The sequence below is a fragment of the Neolamprologus brichardi genome, chromosome 22 (assembly GCF_056152115.1).
Source record: "Neolamprologus brichardi isolate AB-2024 chromosome 22, ASM5615211v1, whole genome shotgun sequence".
In the NCBI taxonomy this organism is placed as follows: Eukaryota; Metazoa; Chordata; class Actinopteri; order Cichliformes; family Cichlidae; genus Neolamprologus; species Neolamprologus brichardi.
The window spans coordinates 1756522-1771789 of NC_142124.1; the positions used below are offsets into that span (position 1 = coordinate 1756522).

The 15268-nt window shown below is 37.8% G+C and overlaps 1 protein-coding gene across 5 annotated transcripts; it reads right to left on the bottom strand.

The window, feature by feature from the left end:
• Positions 1 to 10232: 10232 nt before the first annotated feature.
• LOC148096560 (CD209 antigen-like protein A) lies at positions 10233 to 14774 on the bottom strand. Of its 5 annotated transcripts, XM_087834634.1 has the most exons (9): positions 14448 to 14774; positions 13472 to 13582; positions 12814 to 12861; positions 12162 to 12209; positions 12009 to 12023; positions 11830 to 11933; positions 11444 to 11578; positions 11083 to 11189; positions 10233 to 10353 (listed from the first exon to the last, which is right to left on the bottom strand). In XM_087834634.1, exons 1-9 carry the CDS (start codon positions 14602 to 14604, stop codon positions 10233 to 10235), a joined length of 846 nt encoding a protein of 281 aa, XP_087690760.1. In that variant the 5' UTR covers positions 14605 to 14774. The 5 variants fall into 5 exon arrangements, with proteins under 5 accessions (XP_087690760.1, XP_087690764.1, XP_087690762.1 ...); XM_087834638.1 differs by lacking the exon at positions 12814 to 12861 and having other exon boundaries at positions 11444 to 11583; positions 11838 to 11933; XM_087834636.1 differs by lacking the exon at positions 12814 to 12861.
• Between the last annotated feature and the right edge of the window lie 494 nt (positions 14775 to 15268).

A 15268-nucleotide genomic window follows, 5' to 3' on the forward strand; every position in this document is an offset into this window, starting at 1 on the left:
TTTTTAGGTCAGTGTGTGACAACATTTCACATTAAAAAGTATCAATAATGTTGTTTTTTTAATTTCTGTCCAGTCTATTTTTTAACTGTTGCACCTCCTGAGGTGGAGGTGCAGCCACTGCTGGGCCTTCTTTACCAGGGTGTTGGTGTCGTGGGTCAAGGTGAGATCAGCATAGATGTGGGTGTCCAGAGGAGACCCAGGACAGGAGAGACATTATATATCTTGGCTGACTTGGGAGCACCTTGGTGTTTTCCTTTTTTTTTTTTTCTGTCCCATTTGGTTCTTTAGCCGTCAGAATTGTTGTCTGAAGACCAACAAGGATGCCCAATGGATTTATTTTGCCAAATGGATCATCATGGCATTGCCGTATTGGTCGTATTAGTTTTTCTGTGCAGAACAGAAACGATTGATGTTTGCTGATAGTGTGCAGCTCGTTTCCTCCACCGTCTCCACTCAGACACATCTGCATGTAGAACTGTGAAACTCTTCAACAACAGTCAGTCTGGATCACAGTAAACTGTAGGATTACACTTCAGCATGTGATTCATTCACACTGCATGTTAATGAACATGCTGCTGAGGTCTGATGATGACATCAGAGTTGAGCTGCTTCACACATGCAGAACAAACCACTGAGTTCATCCATGATCACTGACAGTCTGTGTTACGTCTGTTTACAGGACGCAGACGTGGAGCCAACAACAACCAAGGTAACATCTTTATTTTTCTCTTATGAAGTTTGATGCTCAGAGACTCGAGTCAGTCTGAGCCGATCCTTTAACACCTTTAATCTGACAGTAACAGGACAGTAGCTGTCTGTCAGTTTGGTCCCTGCAGGATCACAGACAGTCTGTGACTCAGGTCCCTTCAGAGAGCTCTGCTCTCATGTTGGTCCCTGTGTTCAGTGTAGGTCAGCAGTTCATGTAACGAGCACATGTTTAACCTGTGGGAGAACACAAAGCCACAGAGAGGCTCCAGCTGAGTTTGAACCCACAACCTTCCTGCTCAGTGAAACCACCACAGCACCTGCTCACATCCCAAATACTGCATCTACTGCTTCCATACTAGAGGAACTGCTCCTGACACTTCCTGTGAAACACTGCCACCTGGTGGTGAAGTTTGAAATAAAGTGTAGTGAGGTCTGATTAAGAGCGACTCCTTTAAACGAGCAGCACAGCAGATCTTTGGTTCCTGCTCTCTCCTCTGTTTGTGCAGCTCAGTCTGCTGCTGAGCTCCTTCCTTTACAACAGCTGGGCTCCACACAGCCAGCTGTGAGCTTTGGCTCCACCCTGCAGTGGTTCACACCTGAGCCCGACAGGTGAAACATGGCTGCTGTCAGGTGTGTGCAGAGGACAGAGGTTCCTCTCTGTGACTGCGCTGCTCAGTTTCTCTTTATGAAACAAACAGAAGAAAAACTCAGACGTACTTTTGTCTTTCAGTGTTTCTCTGTGGAGTCACTGCTCTTTAACTTAACTCTGTTAAAATGTAATTTTTTATATGAACAGATCAAAAGAATCAAACATGAAGCACTGACTGAATAAATATGTCCTTTGGTCTTTTGTGTTTGTTTACAGATTCTCCTCGGGTTGTTTACACTACTACACCACGTAAGCACTTTATTTTTCTGCTCTGGTTTTTGGTAAACGTTATCTATTAATTTAAGTTTTAACACATAAGCTCTTATTATTTGATGTGGTAATAATATTTATACAGCAGCAGCTGAAAACCATAACCTCCTAGGACCTGGCGTCCACATATGTGGACGTCACATTTTGGGTTATTTAGACCAAAATACTTAATTTTGCTCTACAAGGGCCTGATATCCATGTATGAGGACATTATGCTGCTACTGTTCTATCAACATTTTAAACGAATATCCTCATACGTGGCTCTGATTTTTCATAAAAACAAAAATAAGGTAAAAAAAATCTAGTAATTCTTTGTTTTTACATTCATCAGGCCCCAATCAGCCCAAATATCAAAGAGAAATTAAAAATGCTGCTGTGGAAGAGTTCGGGTCTTAGGAGACTAAAGCTGATTTTAACCTTCAGTTCATAAATAAAAGAATAAACAGAAACAGATCAGCTTCAAATGTTTCCTCACATGTGGAGCAGTTTGTCCTTAACTAACCTGTGTGTGAGAGAGAGAGAGAGAGATTACCTTTTTTTGTAACAACAAACAAAATCAAAACAAACAAAACAAAAAGGTTTTTAGGATAGTCGAGTCATTTCCTTCACTCTTTGTGAGATGTTCAGGAACACTGGGGAATTACCAAGTTAATATTAATGACTACAAATATAACCTAGTGTATACTCTTCCACTCTTAACTACATGACAGCACCACTTATCACCATAACCATTTGGAAACAGATCAATAAGCAACAATCACTACATCACATCAGTTTGTGACTAAAGTTTGCTGTTTTGCTTCATTCAGCTCAAAATGTTTGTCGTCTTTACAGGAAGTGTAGCAGCACCTACAACAAAGGATGAGTGTCTGTTTGGAGGATGTGATGCTGACGACAAACTTTTCAGAGGCAGCAACAGTAAGTCTGTCTCAGCTAACGTGTTGTATCAATGTGTAATTATAAGTCACATAATTTTGTACTCTGGTTTGACTGATTTTAAACTCATGTTGCAGCTGAATACTTTGTTTTTTTACCCTTCACAGAGCACATTTACCAAGACAGTGACTCTGGTAAGTACTTCTGGTTCATGCACTTCACAGATTCACAGTTTGTTAATGTCACGGTAGCTCAGGAGGTAGAGCAGGTCACCTACTGAGTGGAAGGTTGGTGGTTCAATCCCTTGCTCCCTCTAGTCTGCATGCCAATGTCCTTGAGATACTAACCCCAAGTTGTGTTAGTGAGCACTTTTTTTTCTTTTTTTTTTAGAGAGCACCAGAGATGGGCAGTAACGCGCTACTTGTAACGTGTTACTGTAATCCGATTACTTTTTTCAAGTAACGAGTAAAGTAAGGGATTACTATTGCAAAAACAGTAATTAGATTACCGTTACTTTCCCGTAGGAACGCTGCGTTACTGCGTTACTAAAACTGTGATTTTTTTGTGAGAATGTCTCATGACAGTGACGTAAGCGAGTGCGACGTTCGTGACAACAGCTGTGTGCAGATCAACAATGGATCATATATGGAGTGCAGAGAGAGTATGAGCGTGCAGCGTTTAAAGCGTGGAAGTACTGACCTTACTTTGAGTTTGATTTCATAAAAAGTGACAAAAACATTAGTGTCCGTTGTGCGTGGGAAGAAAACGTCTTTTTACAGCAAAAAACCCTAAACTTCCAAACAAGCACCGAGTAGCTACGACGTAATGGGAAACTCACAGAGAAACTCGCAGATTCTTCCACTGACCGCTGCACACCTGCACCAGGGTAAACCTCCGCCTACTCTACTTTATATATATATATATATATATATATGTATATATATATATATATATATTAATTATGTGCTGGAATGTGCAGAAAATAGGTTTAAATGTTAAACTAATTTCTTCCAGTCAGAGAATGTTGCAGATAATTAAATTTTTGCTTGATGCATAAAGTTAAAAGATTAAAACTAATAAAACAAGTTTTAAAAAGAGACTTTTCCATTTGATTACATTTTGTATGATGATTATGCAGAAAAAAAGTAGAATTGGGCTGAAAGATCTATCACTTTATCACCTATTCAGGTTGTAAATCGTGTTTTTAAAAAGTAACTAAGTAATTAATTACTTTTGAAAATAAGTAATCAGTAAAGTAACGGGATTACTTTTTTGGGGAAGTAATCAGTAATTAATTACTGATTACTTTTTTCAAGTAACTTGACCAACACTGGAGAGCACACAAGTCATAGAAAGTGATTGTGTGAATGTAGCATATTAAGTGCTTTGAGGGTTTTTTAATTAATTTAAAAGGGACAGTGCAGTTTAACATATTCCAAGTAAAAAACATGAAACTGATGTAATGCACATAAGGTTTTATTTTTTTTTTATGCTTAAAAAACGCCATCTAGTGGTGGCTCAGCGTGGCACGCTGAGCCACCACCAGATGGCGTTTTTTAAGCATAAAAAAAATAAAAACTTTTTTTTTTTTAATGGATTAAAAAATAAAAGAATGCTATTTGATATATTAAGAAACTTAAATAATCAATTAGTTCTTTTTAGGGGGAAAAAGCAATGAGCTATGAACTAGCATATTTTTATGAATATCATATTTTTATGAATATCATATTTTTATTACTTCCTACGACCATAAATCATTCTAGGGGTCATAAATCTCTCAGTTTGACATAAGGGGTATAATATCACTCTCTTATAGCTATTGCTAATCTCAACCATTGTCCCTTGTTGAGGTTACAATCACAATACATACTTTTTACAATAAAACATAGAACCAAAATACATCATAAATAAAATTAATAGACAGTAAATTACATGAGTGTTACAAACTGTGAGATCACAGGACAGCTTATGAGGATTTAAGGTACACAGGTGTGATCATTGTAATGGGGTGACAGTAGTTGATTCTTTGTTAATAAGGCCTTGATGAGTTTTGGGACAAATTGAGTGAATTGCAGAAACAAATTATCACTAACATCACATGAGTCACTTAAGTTTGGTGTTTTGCTTTATTCAGCTCAAACTGTTTGTCGTCTTTACAGGAAGTGTAGCAGCACATACAACAAAGGATGAACTTTAACATTTTGTGTGTGTGTTTCTAGGAGGGGACACTGACTATGACGAGGAGGCTGATGAAGACTCTGATGAAGTCAAAGCTCTCAGAGGCAGCAACAGTAAGTCTTTCTCAGCTAACGTGTTGTATCAATGTGTAATATTTTTGTGTAATTTTTGTGTGTAAAGTTACATAATTTTGTACTCTGGTTTGACTGATTTTAAACTCATGTTGCAGCTGAATACTGTGCTTTTTTTCCTTTCACAGTGTCCATTGACCAAGACAGTGATTACGATAGCTCTGACTCTGGTGTCTCTGACTGATCTCTCGTAAGTATCTCAGATGTGCTTCACAGATTCACAATGAGTTAATTTAGGATATTAGAAAGTTGACATATGGAGAGGGATGCACCAGCCTGATATTGGTCTTGCAAAGCTGGATCAATAAGTTGTTAGACATTAGTGAACGTGATGATTATGACATTTGGAATTATTGTACTAACTAGAAAGCGAAAATTTCAGAAGAAACTTTAAGTGTGCCTATGCCGCTGCTAATCAGTGTAGTTTGCCATTCATACGGCTACAGAGAGCAAAACTCAGCAGAGCAGCCATTCTCCACCATGAACTATGGTAAAAACAAACACCGCTCGCGCCTCACAGATGACAGCTCACAGTTTTGTGTAAAGATGAGGTGACTTCGTACAGCCCCGATTTGCAGACGCTGTGCACAGAGGTTCATGAGCAGAAGTCCCATTGTACCACGGCAGACACGACAATGTTTGCATGAACACGCTTTGTAGCATTACTTTATTCTTTATTCTTTATTCTGAATGATTAACAATGGTCTACAGCCAATATTGTGAATTAATATACAAACTTTGGTTGTAAGATTCAGATAACTATTTAATAAAAGCTAAATATTTTATATGAGAGTAAGAAAGAAAAGTATTTCTTTGTGCCCCCCTTTTCCCTGTTAATGCCCTACCTGGCCCCCTGGCAAAACTTTGCTAGATCCGCCCCTGCACAGTTACCAGCTGTCAGCTACTTAGAAAACAGAAACAGTTCATAACTTCCCTTCAACTCATCCATGTCACCTAAAAGGTAAACCTGTTTCTCCATCACCTGTTCAGCTCTGATGATTCAGTAAGGACGTCTCCTGGTTTCATCTTCATGTTTCCCTCTCACCACATATCCAAACCATCATGACCAGCAGCTTTACAGCTGTGGCTCCAGCAAACATCAGCTGATACTAGAAATTAATATTAAATCAATTCTAACAACAGCTGATCAAACGTGCTGCTGTTGTTTAGCGCGACATCCGCTGGTTTCCTGTTTCTGGCGCAAAGTGATAAACAAACAAGAGAGACGATCAGCTGATCATTGATCAGTTTCATGATTGAAGTTGCAACAGGCGAGAGAGGGGAGAGAATGACAGGGGAAGAGGCAGCTGTGCAGCGTAACGACAGAATAACTGCAGCTTTGTGTCTTTTTCCATTCTAGCTGAAGTTCGGGACAAACTGTTCCTATTCAGCTCAACACGAAACGCGTAATATTTTCTCTGAATGTGGGACGATTTCGTTTGTACGGGACGGTTGGAAACTCGACTAAATAACCTTATAAATAAAATAAAGTTCAACATCAGTAACATCATAGCACCACCCAGCTGTATAGAAACTCCGTCATGCTAGCTAGCACGCAGTACGAGTTATTGTAACTGACTGTAAAAAGTCAGCACAACTAAAATAAACTCCACCTAAACTTGGTTTATATCTGACCAGATAGACTGCAGGTCATAACTTCTTACCTGAAGTTCAGTGTGTGTGTCTTTCAGTTTCTCTCGTTATGTTCCCTTTCAAACTTTAGAGACTTTATTTGAAAGAAGACACTAGTGTGAGTGTAAATAAGAGCAGTGAGCTGTAAAGACCGATTAAAGTGAAATGAGATGAGGTCAAATGAATGTGATGACTTTTTAATTTATTTATTTTTTGGACTTTTACATTTTCTAATAAATATCAGGTTTCTATTGTTGAAGTCTTTGTTATATTTAACTGATTTAAAGTTAAAAAAGTTCAGTGTGATTACACATAAGAGTTTAAGTTGGTGCATCCCTCACTGAGAACCTGCTGTTACTCTACATGTAAAATAATACTGTTGCTCCTCTCTGCAGCTGATTCTGACAGACAAGGTCAGGCCCAGGAGTCATCCTGAATCTTCAGCTACATCAAGTTTCACGGCTCGCATGAACTAGATTATTGGCATACAGGCTACAATAATTAAAAATAATAATGATAAATATAAATAGTTTATTTTGCACATATAAGGTATAATGTGGTTCTTTAGCTTTCCATGAAATGGGTTTTAAAAGTGTTCATGCTTCCTCAATCTGAACCTTCATGACAGCAAAATTTATGAGTCAGTTTTGATAAGTTTAAAACTTTTAGAGTAAATCATAAATCTGAAAACATGTTTGTAAAGATATTTGAAACATTGTCACTGGTTTATGCACCTGTGAGAATAGTTTCATACCGATTGGACACAAAGCAGACGCTAAAGTCTGCATCTGATAAAGTGGGCGGAGCTCAGCAGTCACACCTGCTGCCTCTGCAGGAAACATCTCCAGGCAGGTGGAAGAAAATGTTTTAGTGTGACGTCTGTTAATGCATATAATGTTTTTATATAGGAGAAATATAATTAAAATCATAATATTTAGAAGTGAATACATAAAATAAAATGGTTGGATACTAAACAAAGCATAAATGTAATGTGAAGGTTGGTGCTTTAACCCTTTCACTGTAAGTTGGCTTAATGAATCAGACCTTTACAAACAGCAAGACCTCAGGTGCTCATGAGAGTTAAATGATTTTAGATACTCTGGTGTGATCATTATAATGGGGGCGTGGCATAAACTGATTATCTCCTTTTTTCTTATGGCTTTTATGAGTTTTTGGCCAAATTGAGTGAACTTCAAGATGATTACAAAAACTACAGTCTGTCTGTGTAAATACATTTATTGTTTTATTGTGCCTTAAATATTCATTTGCAGTGAAACTTTGTTTGAAAATAGAGAAACTTTTTCTGTGGGAAATTTAGGGCAGAAATCTGGAAAATGTTGTGTTTCAGTATTTTCTTGCATTTACATGTAAGCTCTTAATTTGAAAAGTTCTGTTTCCAAGGTAATTTCTACTTTTATTCAGCACGAGCTAGGATTACTTTATTGATTGGATAAGATGCTTTAATTATATTCTAGATTTTAAGTTTGAACTTTACGGTAAAAGGTTCAGTCCACATGATGAAACTGTCTGTGGATGAATCAGTGAAATATTTGCTGTAAGACTCAAATTCTTCTTGTAATCCTGAAATGTCTTCCATTGTGTGGGCGTTTACTGATAATAATGATGGATTGTAAAGCATCGTATATTTGAAGATTGTGTAGAAAAATTCTTTCAGGACAAAAGCTGATGTTGGAGTTTGTGTTCTTTCTTTAAAAAAGTTATTCTGTTTACTCTTTTTTCCCCCATTTAAAAATAAAAATTTCATTTGTTTGTTTCTATTTTTTCTGTAATAAAAAAATATAAGAATAAGAAAGTGTAAGACTTTTAATTCATTTGAAAGCCTGATGCTTAGCCTCGTCCACCCCAGCTGTGAAACTCAGAAACCAGTCTTACTTGTTATCATCTATCGTCCACCTGGGCCTTACACAGAGTTTCTGTCTGATTTCTCAGACTTTATATCTAATTTAGTTCTGAGCTCAGATAAAATAATTATTGTGGGTGATTTTAACATCCATGTAGATGCTAAAAATGACAGCCTCAACATGGCATTTAATCTGTTATTAGACTCAATTGGCTTCTCTCAAAATGTAAAAGAACCCACCCACCACTTTAATCACACTCTAGATCTTGTTTTAACATATGGCATAGAAACTGAACATTTAACAGTGTTTCCTGAAAACCGTCTCCTGTCTGATCATTTCCTGATAACATTTACATTTACAATCATTGATTACACAGCAGTGGAGAGTAGGGATGGGTATCGTTTAGGTTTTATCCGATACCGGTGCCAAACCGGTACTTTTGAAACGGTGCCGGTGCTTAAACGGTGCTTGAAGAATGGAGAACACACACTTTGTCCAAAAACCTCTCATGTTTAGCTTTTTTTTGTAAAAAGATAACAATGTTAGCCTTTTCTGCAGCTATAGGGCATATATGGTTTCACTCTTGGCTGGAAGCAGCTTAAACAATGGAAAAAACACAAACTTTGTCCAAAAACCTCTCATGTTTAACTGTTTTCCACTTTTTCTTTGGTCATTTTAGCCTTTTTAACCAGAAGGGTGAAGGGAGTATCTGCCATCAAACAAGAAGACAGCCGCATGTAACTACGACGGTGTTTGCTAGTTCACCTTACATGCATTAATGTAATAACGTGCTCTAAAAGAACGTACGTACCTGGGCCCGCCTACTATCCTCGGAAAGGTAAAATGATTGGCTAGAATCTGAAGCGTATGACATCTCAGGAAAATAAAGCTCCGAAATGTGCGCTGCTTTTCGGTCTGGTTACTACCGTTTATTACCGGTACCCATCCCTAGTGGAGAGCAGACTTTATCACAGTAGATGTCTTTGTGAAAGTGCTGTAATTAAGTTTAAGAATATAATCCACCCACTGTTATCATCTTCAATGCTCATAGAGCAGAGCAGCTATCTGAACGCTACTCCAACAGAGGTCGATTATCTTGTTAATAACTTTGACTCTTCACTACGTACGACTCTGGATACTGTAGCTCTGGTGAAAAATAGAGCCTTGAAAGAGAAGAACTTGACTCCGTGAACTTTTTGTGTCTGTCTCTGTGACCATGTGTCGTCCTCTGCTATTCTCTTGTGGGGTGTCCCACAGGGCTCAGTTCTAGGCCCCCTAAAATTTTTTTTTTAAATCAACAGACTTTAACCGTGTCCACTGTGAGGGTTGTTGTTTCTGGACTTTTCCTTTCTGTCATGCTGAAATGAACTTTGACCTTCAGTGTGTTAACGCTGTGCAGGCAGCTCGCTGCAAACTAAGCAGGAAGGTAAAGTTGTGTTTTGATGTAAGTGAAGAAGAAGAAGGAAAGCTGTTTTAAACGGATTCATCTTCACTTATTCACACGTTGTAAGTTTGACAAACTGAATTTGTGCTGGTTTCAGTCTCTTGGTTCCTGATTTGTAGCTAAAAGTAAGAAGCAGCTACTTTCAGCTGTTTGAGAGAAACTGAAGAAGACGTTTACTGAAGTTTTAGGACCAACAGGCTGATGAATAAACCAAGTAAACCAAAGTAAAGACAAGCTGCACTTTGACTTTTATTAGAACAATTTGCTGGAACTACAGAGTAATGAAGTACTTCAAGGTTTTGTGTGGATGACTTCCAACCTTACTGTACAGCACAGAGCACAGAGGGACAATATATGTAATCAATATATGATGCAGAATGAACAAGCAAAGACTGTAAGCTGAGTCTGAGGCTCATGCAGGACATTTCATAGTGAGGTGTCTTTGGTTGGATTATTCAAACATTTACATCAAAGCACCAAACTCATTTCTCACAGATGAAGGTCATTAGGGTAGAAGACCTGAACTGTATCCATCTCCCATCAATGTTACAGCAGATTCCATAGTAACCATAACGGGGATTCCCATATCCTTCTCTCCAGAACCTGTCAGAGAGATCAAATCTGATATGAAACTGGACTAAACTCATAACTATTGTCACATTCATATAAATATGAGTCTCTTTTGGAATATTTCCAATATTTCCTGTATTTCTTTCCCAGGTTTCTCGCCCACTTTCCCTCCTTTAGACTTTTCTCTGAGAATCATCATGCACACTAAAACAGCTTTCAAGCTTTGATGAATATGAAATCTTCCTGCTGTAAAAATGGAGAATAAAAAGAAGTCAGAGCTGACTTTCTGCTGTTTGAAACTGTTTTGTCAGCTGTTTACAGACATCACTTTGAAATGTGTGTCTATCAGGTCATATTTACTGAAGCTTCTTCCTTCATATGTTCTGAAGTTTTACAAACACCAAAGAAGAAGAGACAGGAATTCTCTGAAACAGTTTTTGTTCTGTGAGAAAAGAAACATTACAGCACAAAAAACATGAAGACAAATTGAACAAAGTGAAATGTGTCGGTCGCTGCTTTGAACATGTTTCAATCCTGATTTCTTCAAACTGACTTGTTGTAACTGAACGTCATCACAGACTGCAGATGAAGAGAGTTCAAGCACAGCTGTTCATTCAAAGGAGGATTTCTGCTTTTCTTTACATTCAGTTTGTGGGGCTGTTGGAAAATAGCTCAACTCATGTATTGCTGATCTATCTTCCAAAACATCAATGTTTCACTTCTAAATAATAACTCTGGAATAGAAACAAACTAATGTCTCACGTTTCTGTCAGCGGTGCTCCGTCCACCCATTCCCATTCATATCCTCCTGATGTGTTTTTGGCTTCCAGACCAATCCAAGAGAGTCCTCTGATTTCACTGACAAATTCCTGTTTGAGAAGAGACACAAATATTGTCTCCAGTCATAATTCAGCACTTCTGTTGTGGTGACATCATCTTGTGAATATGTCTGAAGGAAGAATAAATGTGATGAAACTTTTCTTCCATTGTGCAGAAATCAGAGAGAAATCCATCAGAGTGGAAACAGGAAGCAGGTCACAGACTGACAGCAGGTCAAAAACACAAGTAACAGATGACTGTCAGCTCCATCAAAGATCACACAGACATGAACAAACACACCCACCTGTTCTTCTTTGCTGTTTATCGTCACCAGATCAGCTCCTTTATCCTGACAGTCTCTCCTGCTGTCAGACCAAGTTTTAGTCTCCCTGGATATAAAGTAACAGCTGCTTCCAAATCTCGTCCATCCTTCATCACACTTCCCTTAAAGTCAAACACATGTTTTAAAGACAGACTTTGTGTCATGTTGTATCACATTAATCTTTGGTCCCTGTCATTTTCCCTGTAAATACTTCATTTAAACTCAGGTTTTCTCTCTTATTCATAATTAACTGAAACTTACATTTATACAGAGAAACTGTTACACAGCATCAAACATTTAGGATTCAAAACAAAGACACAATCAGGTTATCACTGTGTAACACTGATGTTTTCTATTAGTTATTAAACTTTATTACCTTCTATCATCTTCTTCACTTCTTCCTGTAGCTGACTGTGGTTTTTACTCAGTTCATCATAACTGCTCTGTAACTGAGTCAGGCTGGTTTTTGTGTCTTTGGAGAAAAAAAGATTCAAATTAAGTTAAAATGTTCTGACAATAGTGATTTTAGAATCCAGGATTCAATTACCTTGAAGTTCATCCTGCATTTGATTCTTGTTCAAAGCATCTAAAATATTTTTGTAAGAACCTAAATTAAATTAAATTAAATTAAATTAAATTAAATTAAATTAAATTAAATTAAATTAAATTAAATTAAATTAAATTAGTTCATCCTGGAGCTCAGTGTGGCTGTTCTTCATTTTGTTGAATTCACTCTTGTTCAAAGCATCTGAAATATTTCAGTGAAATCAAAATAAAATAAAATGAGTGAAACATTGAACAGAAATAATCTTCTTCCTCTGCTTTGTCAAATATCAATAAGAGTCAGAAACTTGCAGCCATTGTTCTTTAACATGTCCTGTGGGTGGAGGTGTTAGAACTACAGGAAATCTGATGAGCTAAATACGTATCAACTGTGAACAAAAACCACTGACAAGATTCAGAATAATTGTTCTCAGTGTGGAGGAAGAAGGTGAAGAATCAAACAGCATTTCTACACCTGTAGTCAGAGATGTTATCTATATGCTTTGAAAGAACAGACAACACTGGGAATCAACACTTCCTCATATCACAGGTGTTTCCATGTGATCAGGTACTTCCTGTGGAAGTGCAGCTCTCACTGTGTGTTTCCTGTTTCACTTGGAAGGAGTTTGTAGGGCTGAGCTGCCTTTGACTGTGAACAGTTTCTCCTGTTTATGTTAGTTTGGGAGGTCAGCTGCTGTAATTTGGTTTGTTTCTTTTTTTTATCTTAACACAAGAAGCTGATTCAAAATGTAAAATCAGTTACCTTTCAAATCCGTCTCCAACTCTGACAGTTTTTAATAGTTTCTTACCTTCCATCTCGTCCTTCAGCTGCTCTTTTTCCAAACTCACCAAAATATCTGGTTAGAAATGCAACAAAACCGACGATTTAGAATTTAAAATGATTTAAATAAAGTTTTTCATTTTCCTATGAGATGAATGGAGCTAACATTAGCTTGTTAGCTACCTGCTTAATACTCCAAGTGAACTAACTAGTCGCATAATGACAGACGGCCACTGTCTAACATAGTGTGACTGCACCTGCATCAGTCTGCAGCAGATGCTGCTGCCTGTCTGCTTTGTTGATATAATCACAGAATCACCGTGTTGAGTGAAGAGTTTGAAGGAACAACAAGAACATTCACTCCACCTCCACAACACACACAAGATATGAGCCAGGAATCATGCACACAGACACACACCTGCTAATCAGTGCTAAGTAACAGACTCATGAAATACTAGAAGCTCAGTCAGCAAAACCAACGTGTTGGTCAGGCTGTACCACACAGCAGCTCATATTATTGATCAGAGAATTCCATTTAAAATGCCACCGTGCAGTTTTTATGAAGAGGAAACTATCCTTAGAGACCAAAACTCATTTGGTCCTGAATGGAAACATGTTTTTAAGGCAGCAAAGGTGCTCATTTTAACATGGGAGTGTATCATGAGCATGATAATAAAACTCCTCACAGCGTGTTGTGATTCCAGCCAGAATCAGCAGATACAGAACCACCAGCTTCACTTCAACAGCTCTGAAACGGCTTCTTTTCACAGCTGGAAGCTTCTCCTGGGCTTTTATTTCTACGAAGGCAAAATGGAGAAAATAATTTGTTAATTTAATTATTAAACATGTTTTAATCATAATTTGTTTCCCATTTTTCAAGCGTATTTTATTGGTTTATCGTCAGACAGACTTTCCACCTGCAGCCGACCTGATGATGAGCTGAACAAGTTCATTCTAGCAGTTTTGATATTTACAGGAGACTTTGTCACATGTTTGTCTTCAGGTGACTTTTACATATGTGAGAACAGAGACTCTGACAGAGAAACGCTTTGATGTGACTCAGAAACAGACGAATGTGTATCAGCCGTGTTTCACACAAAGACCAGATCATGAAGACAATGTTGGTTATTATAATATGAATATTATGTCATTAAAACAATATCTCCATGATTTGCTGAAATGAAAACAGAGTTGTTATTCATTGGTCTGATTTCCTGTCAGCTAAAACTAGCTGTGAAAAGTGTGCTTTGAGCAGTTTCCGTGGTTATACTCGCTCCACAGTGTCGACCAACACTTCCTTGTTTCTTATATTTCTGCCTTCACCACTGATCTGTGAGATAACTCCTCCAACACTTTTCTGTCAGCTTGTGGAGACTGAAGAGTTTCTACACTTACTAAAATAACACACTGATACTTTAAACTAGACAATTTTTGTCATTTATTCTCTAAATAAACAGAAAACATTAAAAATATAGAAACATATAAACCATAATAAGAGCAGAGACTGCACACCTTCACCAAAGCTTGAACTTTCCTCCACACTATGAATAAACTGAGTCTCTGGACCCAAAAGCTTTGATGGATCTGTATTAGTTTGATATTTTATTGAGAAGATGGAAACAGTCTCTCCTGATTCCTGATCCCTCAGTATTTGATACTTACCTCCGTCCTGTGTTGAAACAGGGACCTGATGGTCTGTGCAGGAGTCCACATTCTCATGGAGGAGGACCAGTCCCTCCAGTCTCTCTCCTCTGTCCTCTCCTTTGCTGTATTTCACACTCATGCTCAACTCTGGATCCTCATCGATGATGGAAGACATTTTAAGATGCTCAGTTTTCAGCAGTATCAGTTTCCTGTACAGCAGAGCTGTCACTCAGTCGCTGTGTTTCTCTGTTAACTGGAGCTTTTCTATGTGAAGCTGATTCTGATTCTGCAGTAAATCATAAGTAAATGTTGGTCCTCTGTATTCTGATGCTGCTGTCGCTTCGCTTCCTCTGTCTCTCTGTGAGCTGCTTTGAACAGGAACTACAGACGTCATGACAGGAAAAGCTAAACCACATTTTGTTCATAGTTAAAATTAAAACTGATAACACAAAGTCCAGATAAACAGAATCAACTTTCTGGGTTTATTGAAGGTTTGTTCAACAAATTTAACTAAATTTCCTTCAAAATAAAATGTTTGCATTTTATTTTATTTATTTATTCATTCATGATTTGAGTTTATGAACTCTACTTTTTCACAGATATTTCTTTGTTGTTGTTTTTTGGACAGAGACCATTGAAACAGTAAAGAAAGTGGGGGGAGAGAGAGGGGCTGAGCTGCAGCACAGAGCCTGGGCTGAACACGAACCTGAGACTCTGCAGTACTTTTTACTGCTGCTAGTTTTTCTGTCCTGACAGATGTGATGATCTGATCTGTGACTAAATAAGAACACAGAAGTGTTTATATGACAGCCGAGTCACATGATGGAACAAATTTATAG

What these genes read in the sequence shown, in the direction of transcription:
- LOC148096560 (XM_087834634.1), bottom strand. Translation starts at nt 14,604, where the DNA reads ATGTCTTCCATCATCGATGAGGATCCAGAGTTGAGCATGAGTGTGAAA. An exon ending in AGATGATAGAAGGTAATAAA is followed by an intron (nt 11,579 to 11,829) that starts GTTTAATAACTA and finishes CTTTAAGGGAAG; the next exon opens with TGTGATGAAGGATGGACGAG. An exon ending in GGAGCACCGCTGACAGAAAC is followed by an intron (nt 10,354 to 11,082) that starts GTGAGACATTAG and finishes TCTCTCTGACAG; the next exon opens with GTTCTGGAGAGAAGGATATG.